Source organism: Anopheles marshallii, chromosome 3 (genome assembly GCF_943734725.1).
Source record: "Anopheles marshallii chromosome 3, idAnoMarsDA_429_01, whole genome shotgun sequence".
NCBI lineage: Eukaryota > Metazoa > Arthropoda > Insecta > Diptera > Culicidae > Anopheles > Anopheles marshallii.
In genome coordinates this window covers 36,333,279-36,348,631 of record NC_071327.1, presented here as the reverse complement: position 1 = coordinate 36,348,631, position 15,353 = coordinate 36,333,279, and the positions used below count along the sequence as shown (strand labels likewise).

Sequence of the window (15,353 nt, the reverse complement as noted above, 5' to 3'; positions counted from 1 at the left end):
CATTGCAGTGCACTTATCAAATAGAGAGCGCAGCCAAAACTTTTCAAGGATTATTTCATTTTCTTAACTTCCTTTTGCCCGTGTGCAAAACTATGCTATAAAAGCATCAAAAAGATAATTTCAAAGGCGCTTCAGACGCAAAACTAGCAATTTGAAGGGCGGTAACTAACAGATGGGTATCAAACGAAGGTAAAGAGTGTTTAAGACACAGCAAAGTAAAACAAAAGACTCGCTGTAGGAATATTTGAAAAGAAAATTATTTACGGGCACTCTAGTTTTTCAATCCTCTCTACATCTGAATATTTCGAAGCATTTTTGCATCATTAAATTTGGCCCACACGTTCGTTGCACATCAAATGGCGCAAAATCTTCGAAACGGACACTGTTCATATTTTTCAACTCTAAGAGCATTTGTATTGCATCTCGTTGGCAAATGCATCGATTCATGCATGCCGTTAGAAAGAATTTCTTCCCGTCCGTTGGCCTTTCGGCACAGTGAAATGTGAGCGAACCGTAGCTTTTCCTTTCCGATACACATTATGCTCTTGGGCTTCTAGCCCGATGGGAGGAAAAAATCTGCCGAAGGCATATGCACATCTTGCTAAAAATTGGTACATTATTAGATCTGTTCGGTATGCTTGCAATTCGATGTGCTCCCTGAGTAGAGCATGTGTGAGGGAAGGCATCCGACTCTTTGAACATGTCCCGGACTTAGTGCCGTAGGAAGGAATATATTCCAGTCGCTTGCTTCTTGGAGCCAGGTAAAGCCAAAACTGGTTGGGTATGCTTTTGCCATCTCATTTTGCTACATCAAAGCAAGATAGATCAACTAATGAATCTCATCAGCTGCATAAAGTTGGAGAGAAAAGAAAACGATATCGTGCCGGGAACTTCATATTTGTATCATTTTCTATGAGCTTCTTCGCTAGCGATCAGACTGGACTCATGTTTGACCACTACTGGGTGGATGCTAGTGCCGGCAAAGCGTCACGAAATGTCGCAATACGAACATTAAAAAAACTCACCAACATCGAAGCCTTCTTTTGTTGATGGTGAGGGCAAAACTGACGAAAAACCTCCAAACTAACGAAACGAATGGAATGGCACAAAAATGGCGCAGTGTAGCAAATGCAAAAACAACGACAGCAACAAAAAGCATCATCCACCATTCGATCAAAGTGCAACGTCTGAATCTCTTGGAGAGGCCTTTGAGAGCCCTTGAGGTGGAAGCTGTTTTGATCCTCAAATAGATATTCTTTGAAGATCACTCGAAAAAGAAAAGGAACAGCAGATCTATAAATACACAAGTCTATGGAAAGGCTAGCAACCGACCAAGTGGTGATAAAGATGTTTGAGCGATGAGATGCCGACCATAATAGGTTTTGAAGTAAATTGATCTTGTTTAGAAGTACAGAAAAATGATACTTCAAATATTCCAACTCAAATTCAAATTTCCGTCCCTCTTTATCGGCACAAAAACCTCAATAAGTCTAGGCCTGCCATTTCTATCTTTCTTTGACTCAATTTACCCGTAACAGGATAGTCAGTCCTGTATTCGGGAGTTTGGTCTGGGTGAGATTTTGGGCCGGTCCTGTAGTGTGAAGTACCGGTTTGTTTTCCCGGTATAACCAAACTCAGACATCTGGAAAGAAATGATATCGTTCTGTACGTCGACTCCGTATTCATTGGGAGTCGGGAGTGGAAAACCTGTGTTGTCATTCTATACGCTGCAGATTATACCTGTATCAGCGAGATATTATTACAACATTGCCAACGATCCAGAGGTGAATAAGACCCAGGAGGTCCAAAACCTCTTAAAAAATTCCAACAACAACAACAAAATAGCCAACAGAACTATAAAGGCTGCGAAAAGTACATCCAATTCAAACGTGCGGTCTTAAGGTGTGGATTGAGGCAGGGGTGGTGCGCCAACACCTCCCTCAGTGAATTGCTCGTACGATCTGATACTTAACACGAGTAGTCACTGGCAAGTCCTGTATCAAGCCTCCCCGTGGCGCTGCTGGATACGGATTCACTGGGCCTGTCAACTTCGTGCAAGTATACAAATGTACCCAAGCAGGCCTATCGCTGACGTAATGTCTTAACGGACCATCCAGCATAGGTTCTCAGGCCTGAGGAGTTTTTAGTCCGTAGGCGCTCCGGCGAATCGGGCAGTTCCCTGGGTGTGCTACCTCCTGCATACGAGCAGGCGTCCTCTGGACGTGGGTTCTCTATGAAGATTCTCTCCTCTGACAAACTAAAAGAAAGAAGGTGTGGATTGAGGAACAATGCGTCGAAGACGAACTACCTATTTATCTGGCCATGGTAGGGTCAATCTAGGAAAAGCGTCAGTATCAGTTGACAGCAACAAACTCCGGATAGTTGAAGAGTTATGCTGTCTTGGTACGATCGCTATTTCGACGACCTAGCGGAGCTAATGTTGATGCAAATAATTAATGCGGTAGCAAGATCTGCAAGAATACGATGAACCTGGCACGTGATGAGGATTCCGGACTCTTGCACTATCAGGAAGGTGTACGGCTGGCAGGCACTAGGCGTATGGGAGCATAACGTGCTTAAATGTGTAAGGGCCAAGAAGATTCATAAGTTAAGCTTTGCCAACATTAAATAACTTTATTTGTAAATATTCCCTCTGCTTAACTTTACTTTGCAGCAACAATAAAACTTTAAAAATTGAATATAATGTTTGAGTCTTCAACTTCCAGCTACCACAGTACATACATGCTGACATTCACCGGTGCTGAAACGTCAACGAAATGGCCATGAGGCATTCCACCGTGTAATGTTTGTTGTTATTTTCATTGCACGCGCTCAGCACACCTGTCAGTCGTTTCGCAACTTTCGTTCCGTTGGCAATTTTCACTTTCCGTTCCGTTCCAATAGTTTTTCGGAGGAATAATAACAGAAACTTTGGTCGTACCAGCTGAAATGAAGTGTCATTATGAGGTGCTCGGAATTACGCGCACGGCCGAAGGAGACGAAATCAAGAAATCGTATCGTAAGCTTGCACTCCGCTGGCATCCGGACAAGAACCTCGACAACGCAGAGGAGGCCAATCAACAATTTCTTCTTGTACAGGCGGCTTACGATGTGCTTTCCGATCCTCAGGAAAGAGCTTGGTAGGATGGATGGGGGGTTATACCTCGGCTTACTCGGCTAGAATAAGCTCAAATATGTATCTTCTAGGTACGATAACCATCGTGAGCAGATTATACGAGGCGGACACACAGACTATGAAGATAGTTCTTTGGACGTGTTCCAGTACTTCACCACCTCTTGCTACAAGGGCTTCGGAGATGAGGCGGGTGGATTTTATGCGGTGTATGCCGAAGTATTCGACAAGTTAGCCACCGAAGAGGTGGAATTTCTCGACACGGAGGAAGAGTTCGAAACGATACCAAAGTTTGGTAACTCGCAATCTGATTATGAAACAATCGTACGTATTTTCTACGGATATTGGGAAGGATTTTGCACAAAAAAAAGCTACGCTTGGCTAAATCCTCACAACGTCGCCGAGATACGTGATCGCAGAATCCTGAAGGCGATCGAGAAAGACAACAAGAAGGTGCAGCAAAAGGCGCGCAAAGAGCGTAACGAGGAAATTCGCAGCCTGGTGATGTTTGTGAAGAAGCGGGACAAACGTGTGCAGGCCTACAAAAAGCTGCTCGAGGAAAGGGCAACTCAGAATCGGTTGAAGTCGGAACAAAACAGGTTGGAGCAGATACGACGCAATCAGCAAGAAATCGAAGAACAACAACGGAACTCGACTAGCTTCTTTAATGACGCGTACGAGGAACAGTTGAAGTATGAAGAGTGATGTGAAGGAGCAATCTGAGATATGCAACACTGTTTACTTTCTTTTATATTGCAGAAAATTGGAAGCTTCTTATGCCGAAGCGTCGGAAGAAGAGTCGGTCGAGGAGGACGAGCAAACGAACGGGCTGGAGGATGCAATGGCTGGACTAAATGTGAGTCAAAATGAAAACGGCGAAGAAAGCTTCTACGTGGACGACCTGTACTGTGTTGCCTGCGATAAGATGTTTAGCAATCGTAGTTCGTACGAAAATCACGAGTCATCGAAAAAGCACAAGCAAAACGTGGAGCTTTTGAGAAAGGAGATGCGCAAGGAAATGGAAGCCAACGAAGGTGGTGAAGCGGAACTCGAAAACGGATACTTATCGAACGAAGAGCTACAAACATATTGCGAGGAGGAAGAAGAATTAGATGAAAAACCGGAAATCCAACCAACGAAAACGAAGCAAAGGAAAAACAAAGGCAAAAAGAAAGCGCTCAGTACGACAATGACTGTGATAAAATCGTCCGACGACGAAGAAAACGATGCCGCTGCAGATGGTGTTGATATGATCGGTTTGCGATTAGCAGGGCCATCATCAAACGCTCCGGCCAGTGATGATGATGACGACTGGACCGGTGGTAGCAAAAAGTCAACCCGGAAAGGGAAAGCGAAAGGCAAAGGTTCCGAATGGAATCAAAAACCCAAACCTTCTAAAACTGTGAAAAATGAAGTTCCCCAGGTGAACTGGGATGCTGAAGCTTCCACGTCTAAAGCTACACAAGAGTCGAAGCTAGCCATCTCGGACGATGAGAGCGCTGGGCATCCATCGGACCAGGCATGTGTAACCTGCAAAGAAAAGTTTACCTCCAATAATAAGCTATTTGAACATCTCAAAAAAACTGGCCACAGTGTCTACATCGACAAGCTGAAGGCAACCAAAACTGCTGCTAAGGGTGCGGAAGGATCGAAGGGTAAGCGAAAAGGAAAGTAAAGCGAATGCATACTGGAGCATAACAATCGAAAATGAAATAATAGAAAACCCGTTTGTTTATAAAAGAGTTACAAAAGTGTTGTATATTTATTTCGAAAGAAAATATGGCATATAAAAAGTACATACACATATACTTGGCACATGGGAGGCGGTACTCGCGAGTCATGGCGAAAGTTCGATTGAGTGACAAGCTTATCCATATACGTAAATTGTGCTGGTGTACATTTGGAAGGCACCGTGTGTTCGAGGAGTGTTGAATCATATTACACAATAGTGTTGTGTGTTTAAGGAATCATTCGACTGGAGTCTTTCGTATGAATCTGTAGTGCACAATCATTCAAATCATTAATTAAGACTAAATATATTCATGAATCCTGATAGATTTGTAAGTTCTCAGGGATTTATGAGTCATCAAAGAACATATGAATCCTAAAAATTTCATCAATCTCAAGTCCTCAAGTTAAAGATAGATAGATCCATGATTTCACGCATTACTATTTTCTGAATTAAGACTTCATGGTAATTGAGATATTCCACCAGCACTGCAATTCTTATTTCAAAAGATAAAAACATGATTTCACGAAACTGTAAGGATTTTTGTAAGATTCATGAAACTCTTTCAGTTCTAGGAGATTTAGAGTTCATTGATTCAGATTCATGATACATCTAACATTAATAAACGCAAAGAGAAAGAGCGTCATATGCGTCAAGCATTCTAATTTTTTTTCACTGGAGTATATGACCGAATGGACTTTGGTTTAATTTTGTTAGCGTCCGAAATAAATGCTAAATTGTTCCTGAAACCGTCTGCAGAGGGTTTCCTTTTTGTACCGCGTAGTAAAAAAAAATATCTTCGGTAACCACAGTAAGGAAAATCCCCGCGTTCTTTGATGTTGTTTCTAGTTGCTTACCCGCTATGCTGCAGCTGCCTTGGCGAAGGCAAAATAAAAAATCTAGCTGCACTACACACATATAGAGATTCGTTCAGTTTAAGCAAAAGCATGCCATGGTTCGGTTCATACAATGCACACTAGAGCATCCCCATCGATGACGCGAAGCTGTGCTTTGGCGCTGTGATATGCAGCTTCTGCCTTGATGCTCAGCACGGTACAGCAGAAGGTGAGCAACACGCCAATAGCACCGATGTAAATCGACTCCCCAAGCGCACAATCGGCCGGTGAGTAAGGTTCGGCATCCGGGCCGCAAAGTTTCTTCACACGTGGTGCATCCCAGGCGATCGGATAGACGAGATAGCCACACAACACCAACATGGCGGAGATTGATTGAAATATGCACAGGAATTTATGCATGCTGAAGCCAAAAAACGAATGTACCCGACAGCAGATGACCAGCATGCTGAGCAACGTAAGGCTAAGCAGAATCGTGCCCACACACATCAGGAACATAGTGAATTTCCACGGCACCGGAAAGACACTCGAATCCGTCAGTAGCCCGTTCAGATCGAAATTGCCACAGTTGTAATCCGTGTGGCCCATCCGTTTGCATCTGCAAGGCGTAGTTTGGTTAGTGGTAATTGACATTTGGTAGTGGTAAAACTCCAACCATTACCTGTTGTAAATTCCTACCGATGGATGGCGAACTATGGTAAAGTTGGCTTCCTCGTTCGAGATTCGTATCACCTCCGGACCTATGAGCCATTTAGGGTGGACGATTGCACAGAACAGCGTCATGCATGCGACCAGCGTAACTACGAACCAGGCAAAACTGCGGCTCGTTATAAGCAACCCACAGGCACTCATTTTGTTTGTTTTAAGTCGAACACAAAGCTGGATTTATTGGAAATGGAATGCAATGTGCGGATTGGCGTTGTGAGTAGAAGAGCAAATAAAAAATGTTTGTCGGCAAATGAGCAGCCAACAGCAGCGGCTCTGTCAACGTGGACAGTGGTTCAGAGTACAATATTGTTCTGAAATTTTAAATGGCATTTTGTAAACCAATAACAAAATGCTATTGTATAAGAATAAATTTAAAAATAATGGAACAACATCTAGGCTTAAAGTTACTGAGGTAGTAGTAAAGTTATCATGCTTAGCTGAAACAAAATTGATAAAATTGTTTTGCTGTCGTATTCTTGAATGTGATCTAAAATCATAAAAACTTTGCTCTGTAGCACCATTATGATCATTAGCGGCCAATAGCAAAACTATTATGTAGAGCCATAATAATTCATTCGGTTGCGTACGTTATTGTTGAAAATGTGCCATAATTTTTTATTTTATATTTAGACTAAATCAGTATAACTATAGCATGATTATAGCTATATTTAATTATTGTAGTGTTGACATAAACCACTGCTTCCATTTTAATCCGCTTCTGTACAGTTTGGCATTAACGTGCTATTTGAAAATTTTAAAAATTAGCTACAACCTATCAAAAATATCTTTACAATCATCACTTTTTTTAAAAACAAATAGGTTTTTCTTAAAGAGATCAATTTCTGTGCTTTAGATGATAAAAATTCGTCATTTCAAAACATAAATCCGTTGCATTCTTTTGTGCATTTTGCTGAACATTTCAGCTAATGCCACTGACAGCTGAACAGTGCGCTGACATGTCAACAACTGCTGACAGCCGCGGGTGACAGCAACAAATAATACGTGGAAGTGAAAATAATTCACCTTATCGTAGTTTTGTGTTTTGTTTAACACCCCAAACTTCCATGAAAACATTCCTGTCGGCTGGCAAATAAAGAACAGAAGCGTGGTGCAAATATGTCCGCGGCCCGAAAACCTACCGACGGTCTGCTGGCGCGCGTCAATTTCCCGCTGTACGCGATCGAAATGCTAACCAGCCGACACGTACTGGTAGCTGGTGGTGGCGGTGCATCAAAAACGGGTGTTGCGAATGGATTTGTATGTTAAAACTGAGAATGGGAAGTTTAAATAGCAGCCAACAACCAATTGGGGTTTGTTTTGTTTTTCTGCAGGAAATCTACGAGATATACCACGATGGGGAAAAGTACGTCGCGGACGAGGTGATACGGCACGAAACGGGCCCAACGGTTGTGATGAACTGTGCGGTGAAGAACGACGAAAAGCGAACACTTCTGATGGCTGGACAGGAGAGTCACTGTCAGATGTACCTCGTAAATACCATAATTGATTCCGGAGAGTACAACTCCACCTCGCCTATCTCGAACAAAACCGACCCGGAAGGGTTGCGCAAGCGGCGAAGCATTTCCCAGCAACGTTCCAGCCTCGGTACGAGTGCGCCACCACCCACAGTCCACGGTGGCGAGTCGAAGAAGACGGACGACGGTAAACCAACTCCAGCGGCCCGAAAACAGATACGATTCGAGATCAAAACGGCTGACTCGGTGCAGACAGACTTTACCGAGGCGGAACCGTTGCAGCGAGTTGTCCGTATCAGTCCTAACGGACGTCTGATGGCCACTGGCGGCATGGATGGTCATCTGCGGGTGTGGAACTTTCCTAAGATGACTATTGCATCGGACATTGCGGCACACACGAAGGAAATAGACGATTTGGACTTTAGCCCGGACAGCAAGCACGCGGTGTCGATCGCGAAGGACGGACTCGGCGTAATCTGGTCCATCAACCCCGACAAGGAATCGAAGAAGTTGGTCTGGAATCCGCCCGCCAATTGTCGTTATCTGTTTAAACGCTGCCGATACGGGCTTGTGGAGGGACAGAAGGACAAATTTCGGCTATTTACGCTTGCCAACCCATTTGCCAAATCGGGCAAGGCGAAGGGACTGCTGCAGCAGTGGGACCCGGAAGCGGGGCGGATGACCGGTGTGGTCGAGATCGACGAATCGTTGGCTGCGCTAGCGGTACGGGACGATGGCCGGTTCGTGGCCATCGGTACGATGTTCAGTGGTTCCGTGTCTGTGTACATTGCCTTCAGCTTGCAGCGTGTGCTACACGTACCAAATGCACACGCAATGTTTGTCACGGGCCTTGAGTTTCTACCGGTAACCAATTTCGATGGCCCGGCCATCACTGGCGATACTGAGGCTGCAGTGCTGTCCATTTCCGTCGACAATCGTATCTGTGTTCATAGCTTACCGTATAGACGTGAGTAGAAGCAAGCCAGCGTCCACCAAGTGCTTGAATGGCTCTAATGAAACTAGATGAAAGACTCTGAATCTCCCAAAATCTCAAAAGATTAATGAATCCTCAAAGACTCTAATGAAACTAGATGAAAGACTCTGAATCTCCCAAAATCTCAAAAGATTAATGAATCCTTAAAGACTCATGATGATTCAAAAGGTGATTCAAAGGTTCATGGCTGGCTAAAGAATCTTTTTTTTAGCTTTTGAAATAAGCCGTAGTTCTTAGGTTATTGATGAAATAACCCCAGTACGTATCATAAATTCTTTTTGACGAAGGCAAAAACATAAAAAATGCGTAAAATGAAAGTAAAAAACCTTAAAATCTGTAAAGATTCAGTAATCTTCGGGAATTGTTGAATCCTAGAGGGTACATTAAAACTTGAGAGTTTTGAGAGATGGTTTTGATGACTCTTCTCAAAAGTTTCATACGAATGACCCTTCTTAAAAGATTCATAGGAATAACTCTTCTCAAAAGATTCATTAGGCACAGCATTACTTCAAGCCCTTCAGTGTCTTCTGTGTCTGGCCAATTAATCGTATCGATATTTGTTTCTATCATTTCAGATTCACTGCCTGCCTGGGTGGCTATTATCGCAATCATCTGCATACTGTTCTTAACATTCTGCTTCTGCTCATACGTTGGGCTGTAAACTCGTAACTGCCTTCATAATGGCCTTGGTCTGCTAGAGTCAAATTGGTGAATTTGGAACCGATTTCTGCAGCCCGAAACAGCATCGACACTATTGAACATTTTGTACACCCTAGGTGAAAAACAGCGAACTGGGCAAAGCGCAGCGGGGAGTTAGGAATCTTTCAACGGCAAAGCACCACCGTACCGACGGTCGTATTATAATCATAATGTGCGTATTGTTTTTTTTTTTTTTGTTGGGTACGAGATAGTTGCGGGACATTCTAATTTATTTGACTACAAGCATTGTACAGCAAGAGATAGGAAATGAATAAATATAATGTTAATTGTGTGGCTATAGGAACCAAACGATCAATAAGTTAAGAATGTTTGAATCCATTAACACCAGTTGTGATGATGATGATGAAGATGTCCCACCACTAACTTGGGACACTTAATTAAATTTTCGCTTTTGTTGGATAGCATTCTTGCGCAAGTTATCGCTTTAGTTACCTAATGAATTGTGATTTATGTTCCTTCTTTTGCCACTTCTTTTTCAACACTTTTGAAAATAACTACAGCCACCCCCGTCATATCGAGCCTACCCCTACTAACGAGTTCTTCGGAGAGCACCTCGAAGAATCTATCGAATGACAATGAAAAAATAATTACACTACAAGATAAATCAAATCCTCAGTCAAACAAAGACATTCTGAAGGAATGGAAAGCTTGGGTAGTTGTTATCTCATACAGCAAACATGATCCAGGTTGTACATGCGAAATAACATTTACGAGACAAATGCTATTTCTCATTTACGGTCAATAATAATACAAAGATAAATAGTTATTCATTCGCTTAATCCATTACGAAATTATTTCAATAATAAAGACAGTAGGTTTTTATCAATTTATTAGTTGTTATTACTTTGTCCTTGAATTTATGTTCCTGCTTTTTTCCGTGTGGTAATTGTTTGTGGTCATTGTGGGGGACTGTCATATTTATTACATTACTTTTATAAACATCATAACATATCTCATAACGATGAAAAGAGTCTAAAAAGGTAAAAGGGTCTTTTTGCCCCGGTTTTCCCATTTTTTCCTATGCAAAAAAAATGTACGGTCGATCAACGGCGCTGAATTCGATCAGCTGTGAAAAACGTATCTCTCAACGATAGCATTATAAACGCATCGTGAGAAAAGTCCGATCGTGTCTACTTCGCTCTCGCTTGCTCGCATCGCAGCAACCACAAGCGGGCAGCAGTTATATGCAGACAATTGCTGGCAATCTTCATCCAATTTGAAATTGCACCCCGAGCGCTCGTGTGTTCCCGTTGTTCTCGTGTGTCCTGTGAACGTAGTTCCATGGTTTTAACGCCAAAGAACGAAGTGATTATTGTTTTGTGCAAATATTGCAGTCGTTTCTGGGTGCTTGATATTTCGTGAATATTGAACGAATTATAAGGTAAGTTCCACGTTATATTCGCAACTAAATCCCGATCGATGCTATGTGCTGGTTTAATGGAAGTGCGTACGCCGTTGGCGTGTTCTTCGTTTTCCTTCGATTATGGCGTAGTTTGTTTGTGTGAGAGAAAACAAAAATGACGTCGTTGGCTTAGGTCCGTTGCTACAGGATTTTGGTTGTTCTCGATGTTCCCCAGCGAGCGGAGTCAGCGTGTTTTATTTCGCTTACTCTATCGCTATTAGGCAGTCTGGTATTTTTTTTTTTCGGTCACATACAGCAGCCAGATGCGTACTATTTGCGTTCCATTCCTCGCATCCCCGAGGGGACATGGACGCACAAAGAAGTGCATTGTTTCCAGTGAAGTTTAGCCAGCTGTGTTCTGAATGTTGTCTATGTTCACAAAACTGTTGGTTAAGAGGCAGTTACATCTGGATAACGATAGGTGATATGGTGATTTTGGGAAAGAGCTTTCTTTCAATCCTTTCGTAGGGTTTAGTGTGTGTAATTTGATAGAGACATATTAATTTTGAACTGCTAAAATGTTCAATTCAAATCAGTGTGCTTTGTTGTATAATTTACAGACAAATAAAGGCACATTAAATAGAACATTTTGGGTTGTGATCGCATTGATCATTATCCTTATTGATGAGGGAAAGTGAGTAATTAAATCGACCATCCGTTTAGTTCACATATGTTGCAATCAATTATAGCATCTTGACATCTAAACCAGCACTAATATTGCTACCAGTATTATCACTGTCTATTACTCAAGCAAAGCAGCGATTCCATTTATTGGTTATTGCCCTGCTAAACAACTTGCACTTTCTTTTACACCCAGGCTGGAAATTCTGGTTTTGCACATCAAAGGCAATTGACAAGGAAAAAAAAGCCATGTCGCGTCGCCCATGTTTGTTCGGCTTGCTCTTCATTATAATGAACGAGCATCCAATTGGAGTGAAAAAATATGAGTTTTGTTTAAGCGCGTCTGCTGCTTGTCTGGTCGGATGGATGTGTATAGTCAGTGAGTCACGCAATGTCATGGAAAGTATCTCTTGAGCATCCATGAAGGGCCAAGCACCCTTCACCCGCTTGGTGAACTTACTTGATCGATAAAGAAACGTATTAGGTTCCGAACGGGTGCTCCTCTGTTGCTGTTACTTCATCCTCCGTCGTATCGCTCAAGTTACTGTTATTACCTTCATAGATCTAAAGGATGTTGTCGAGAAAAGGGTACTTCGTCGCTACCATGTCGGATGGAAGATCGACATCGGATCGGATCTTGTTGTCTTCCTTCCCTTAATGGTCTTCCGGGGAGTAGGACCGGTTCATGCGCGGGGAGCCCACGCATACTGCCGTTGCAACCTTTCTTCTGTTAGCGATCTTAATATATACCCAGTGTCGATACGAGTTGTGCTCCGTTTTGGGTAGCAATTCATGTTAAGACGTGAAAAAGAAACGCTCCGCGCCCTCAGGAAAGCTCGCATACAACCAGTTCTTATAAAGCGTTCCATATTTGGGCTTAATACTTTCCTCTTCCGGCTGTATTTTTCTATCATGAACGCTTGGTTGAAGGCTGCAATATGTATGGTCAATGGAAGAAGTGGCGTATATTCTTGATCTTCTTGATATAAATATTAAGAAATATAGAAATTAAGGATTTTATTTTGGCGATTTTTTTTGCAAAGCACTTCCTACCACATCTCGTCTGATAGTTACGATCATTTCTTTATTTTAGGTTCAAAACAAGCGTCTTTTACCGACCGTTCGAAAGTCGTTTTTATATAGCGCTAAGGATCGAGAATCTCAGACTGAAGACGGCGATCGGACGCATAAAGCTGTACAGTATTTCGCGCTCTGCAGTCTAGCACCATTTCATTATCTACCCACACACATCTCCATTATGTCGGCAGAACAAGCAACCCAATCCAGTGCTGAAGGTAAGTACGCAAACCAATGCGGTCTCCACGGTTGCTAACATTGTCATAAGTGTAGTATTGATTTTAGCGCTCGAAGAGCAATATTTATTCACATTAAATATCTTATACCCATCGCTTTGTGCAAAGTCGTTGTTAAAAGTTGTTAAACGCATTAATTAGTCGTACTTGGACAGGGCGGTACAGCACAGGAGTTGAGCGCTAAAACAAAGAAGCAGTGTTGCGTTACTGTTTCACTTCTTCCGCATCGCTTAAGATATAAAGAAATATAATATTTCTGGAGGCTGTCGTAGTTTGGAAGGTTAAGCAATTTGTGACGAAAACAAAGAGTCGTCTGGCAGAATGTCGATCCTTTGTATAAATAGTCAAGATATGAAATAAAGTTGAAATTTTCAATTTCTTCCTTTTCCTTCGGCAATATTAGAAAGTAGATTGAGTAGGAGTGTTGCAGGAAAACAAGCAAACATACGACTTACGGTACAATTTCGTGTTTGGTCTCGTAACCGAACGTATCGTTTTGACAGAGTTGACCCTTTTAACCGTTTAATGAATTCATGGCCGCAATTATCGATCAGTACATTTGTTTAGTTTTGCGACTGTTGATCACACCTTATTAAAAAGTGGGTCAGATACTTTTCAATTGAGTGACTTGTATAGTGTAGGTCGAGGATACTCAGACTTTGTCGGTTATGCAAACAATTAAAAATTGTTTAATTTTGACTGGATCTCCACGAGTAAGCTAAAGTGTAAGGCAAAGATCGAGAGTTAAAATCGAGAGAGATTAAATCGTTATTATACTAATGCACATTGATGTAAACGAGCGTCTTTTGTTGTATTTATTAACAGAAGAAAAACTTTTTTGCGCATTATAACGATTCCGAGCTCAAGGCTTCGGAACAGACTTCAAACTAATGGTTTCGGAGTTGGCTCTGATGTGATGGTTCCGGTACCGGTTTCGAATTGTTACCGGATCTATTCTAAAACTACATACTAAAATTAAGAATTGATCAAATTTAAATGCATTTTTGTACTGTTAAAGTTCTATAATAAAATAAAACAGTTTAGTCTGTGGTAGGAAGTTGATTTTTAGTTTTTAACATCACGCCTAAGTCGGCAAATAATAAAAAAAATGTTCGTTAAACAAAACTAGTTCTGAGCCTTTTATCTCTCCGGAGCCATGAGTTCGGATCCGGCTCCGGGCTGAAGTCGGAGCCTTCTCCGGAAAAGTTCCTGTGCTCCGGATTGTACATCATTCCGCCACATGTGTATGTTGACATGATAGTTTTTATCTTGATGAGACTGTTAATCGTATGCAAATCGCTTTCGTGAGTTTTTAAACAACGTAGAACTTATCAATCTGTGTAAGATGTTTTTTAAAGTAAATTGTAAATTTTATTCTGTTTATTTACTAAATAGCAACAATGTTTAAATATTGTTTTGCTTGTAGCTGATATGGTTTAATTCGATTTACGAATTAATTTCTGCACTATAATTTCTGTAATGTAAATCTTTCAAATCAATTCTGGCTTGATACTTTAATATTTAACACAGGTGCAGCGTTTTTCATTTTTTTTGTAGATATTAATGGATACTAATTTAAATAGTATTCAGCAGTTTGATTAGCAAATACCAAAAACTGAAGAAACAGCGATCTTGCAATGAGTCCGATGAGAATTTTCTTATTTCTCGTGCATCGACCATAGAATGTCACTTGGGACTCAAATCACGCATAAACCGCAGCGCGGTCATAGAGGGAAATAAATAATGGTTTGTTGTGAGGCATAAAATGGTACGATCATGACGCGAAATTGGATCACAAGTCTCGCCAGGCAGCGTGATAACGTTGAGTAGCTATGTGTACATAAAAAAAACAGTACAAGCAGTTGTCTGTGGTGATAGGTCCGTCCGCTCGAATTGGATATGTTGGGGTTGGTTTAAGTGGTATTAGATTTATTTAATTGAAAATTAAGTGGAATCACAACTCATGCTAGTTTGGTCATGATTGATGTGCGTCTTGTTTTACATTTTTTGAGTTTTTTTTACATTCATTTGTATCTATAGACAACGATTAGACTTAATTTCTGAAAAAATTCTCAAAATTGCGAAAATAGCTAATCGATATAAAGACTAGATATGTCCTTGGAATGATGAAATCATTAATTATATAAACTGTTTAGCGGTCTCGATCTATTCCGAGAGTCCTTTGAACTGCTCCTGCGAAATCTTAATAAAATAAAATAGTTATCTTATATTTTTGATTATATTTTCTAATCTTGCATCTACTAGACACACAAAAAAAAGAAGTTAAGACGTTAGTGCTGGGATTATCCAATTCCAATTCTTCCACTTCAGACAAAAATATCAGTTCATACTAAGATTTAATCGATTTTCATTAAAACTATTATATACTATGAAATGGCCAGGC

General features: G+C 41.4%; 3 protein-coding genes across 3 annotated transcripts; 2 read left to right on the top strand and 1 right to left on the bottom strand.

Annotated features, from left to right (window-relative positions):
- The first annotated feature begins 2,949 nt into the window (after nucleotides 1–2,949).
- Nucleotides 2,950–4,808, top strand: LOC128713726 (dnaJ homolog subfamily C member 21). Its single transcript, XM_053808593.1, has 3 exons — nucleotides 2,950–3,140; nucleotides 3,208–3,825; nucleotides 3,893–4,808. The coding sequence occupies exons 1-3, from the start codon at nucleotides 2,950–2,952 to the stop codon at nucleotides 4,806–4,808; spliced, it is 1,725 nt and encodes a 574-aa protein (XP_053664568.1).
- A 1,016-nt stretch (nucleotides 4,809–5,824) lies between these two features.
- LOC128714593 (LHFPL tetraspan subfamily member 2a protein) lies at nucleotides 5,825–6,568 on the bottom strand. The gene is made up of 2 exons (XM_053809466.1): nucleotides 6,378–6,568; nucleotides 5,825–6,314 (listed from the first exon to the last, which is right to left on the bottom strand). The coding sequence occupies exons 1-2, from the start codon at nucleotides 6,566–6,568 to the stop codon at nucleotides 5,825–5,827; spliced, it is 681 nt and encodes a 226-aa protein (XP_053665441.1).
- A 972-nt stretch (nucleotides 6,569–7,540) lies between these two features.
- On the top strand, nucleotides 7,541–9,554 carry LOC128712183 (prolactin regulatory element-binding protein). The gene is made up of 3 exons (XM_053807078.1): nucleotides 7,541–7,681; nucleotides 7,756–8,866; nucleotides 9,469–9,554. The coding sequence occupies exons 1-3, from the start codon at nucleotides 7,541–7,543 to the stop codon at nucleotides 9,552–9,554; spliced, it is 1,338 nt and encodes a 445-aa protein (XP_053663053.1).
- The last annotated feature ends 5,799 nt before the right edge of the window (nucleotides 9,555–15,353 follow it).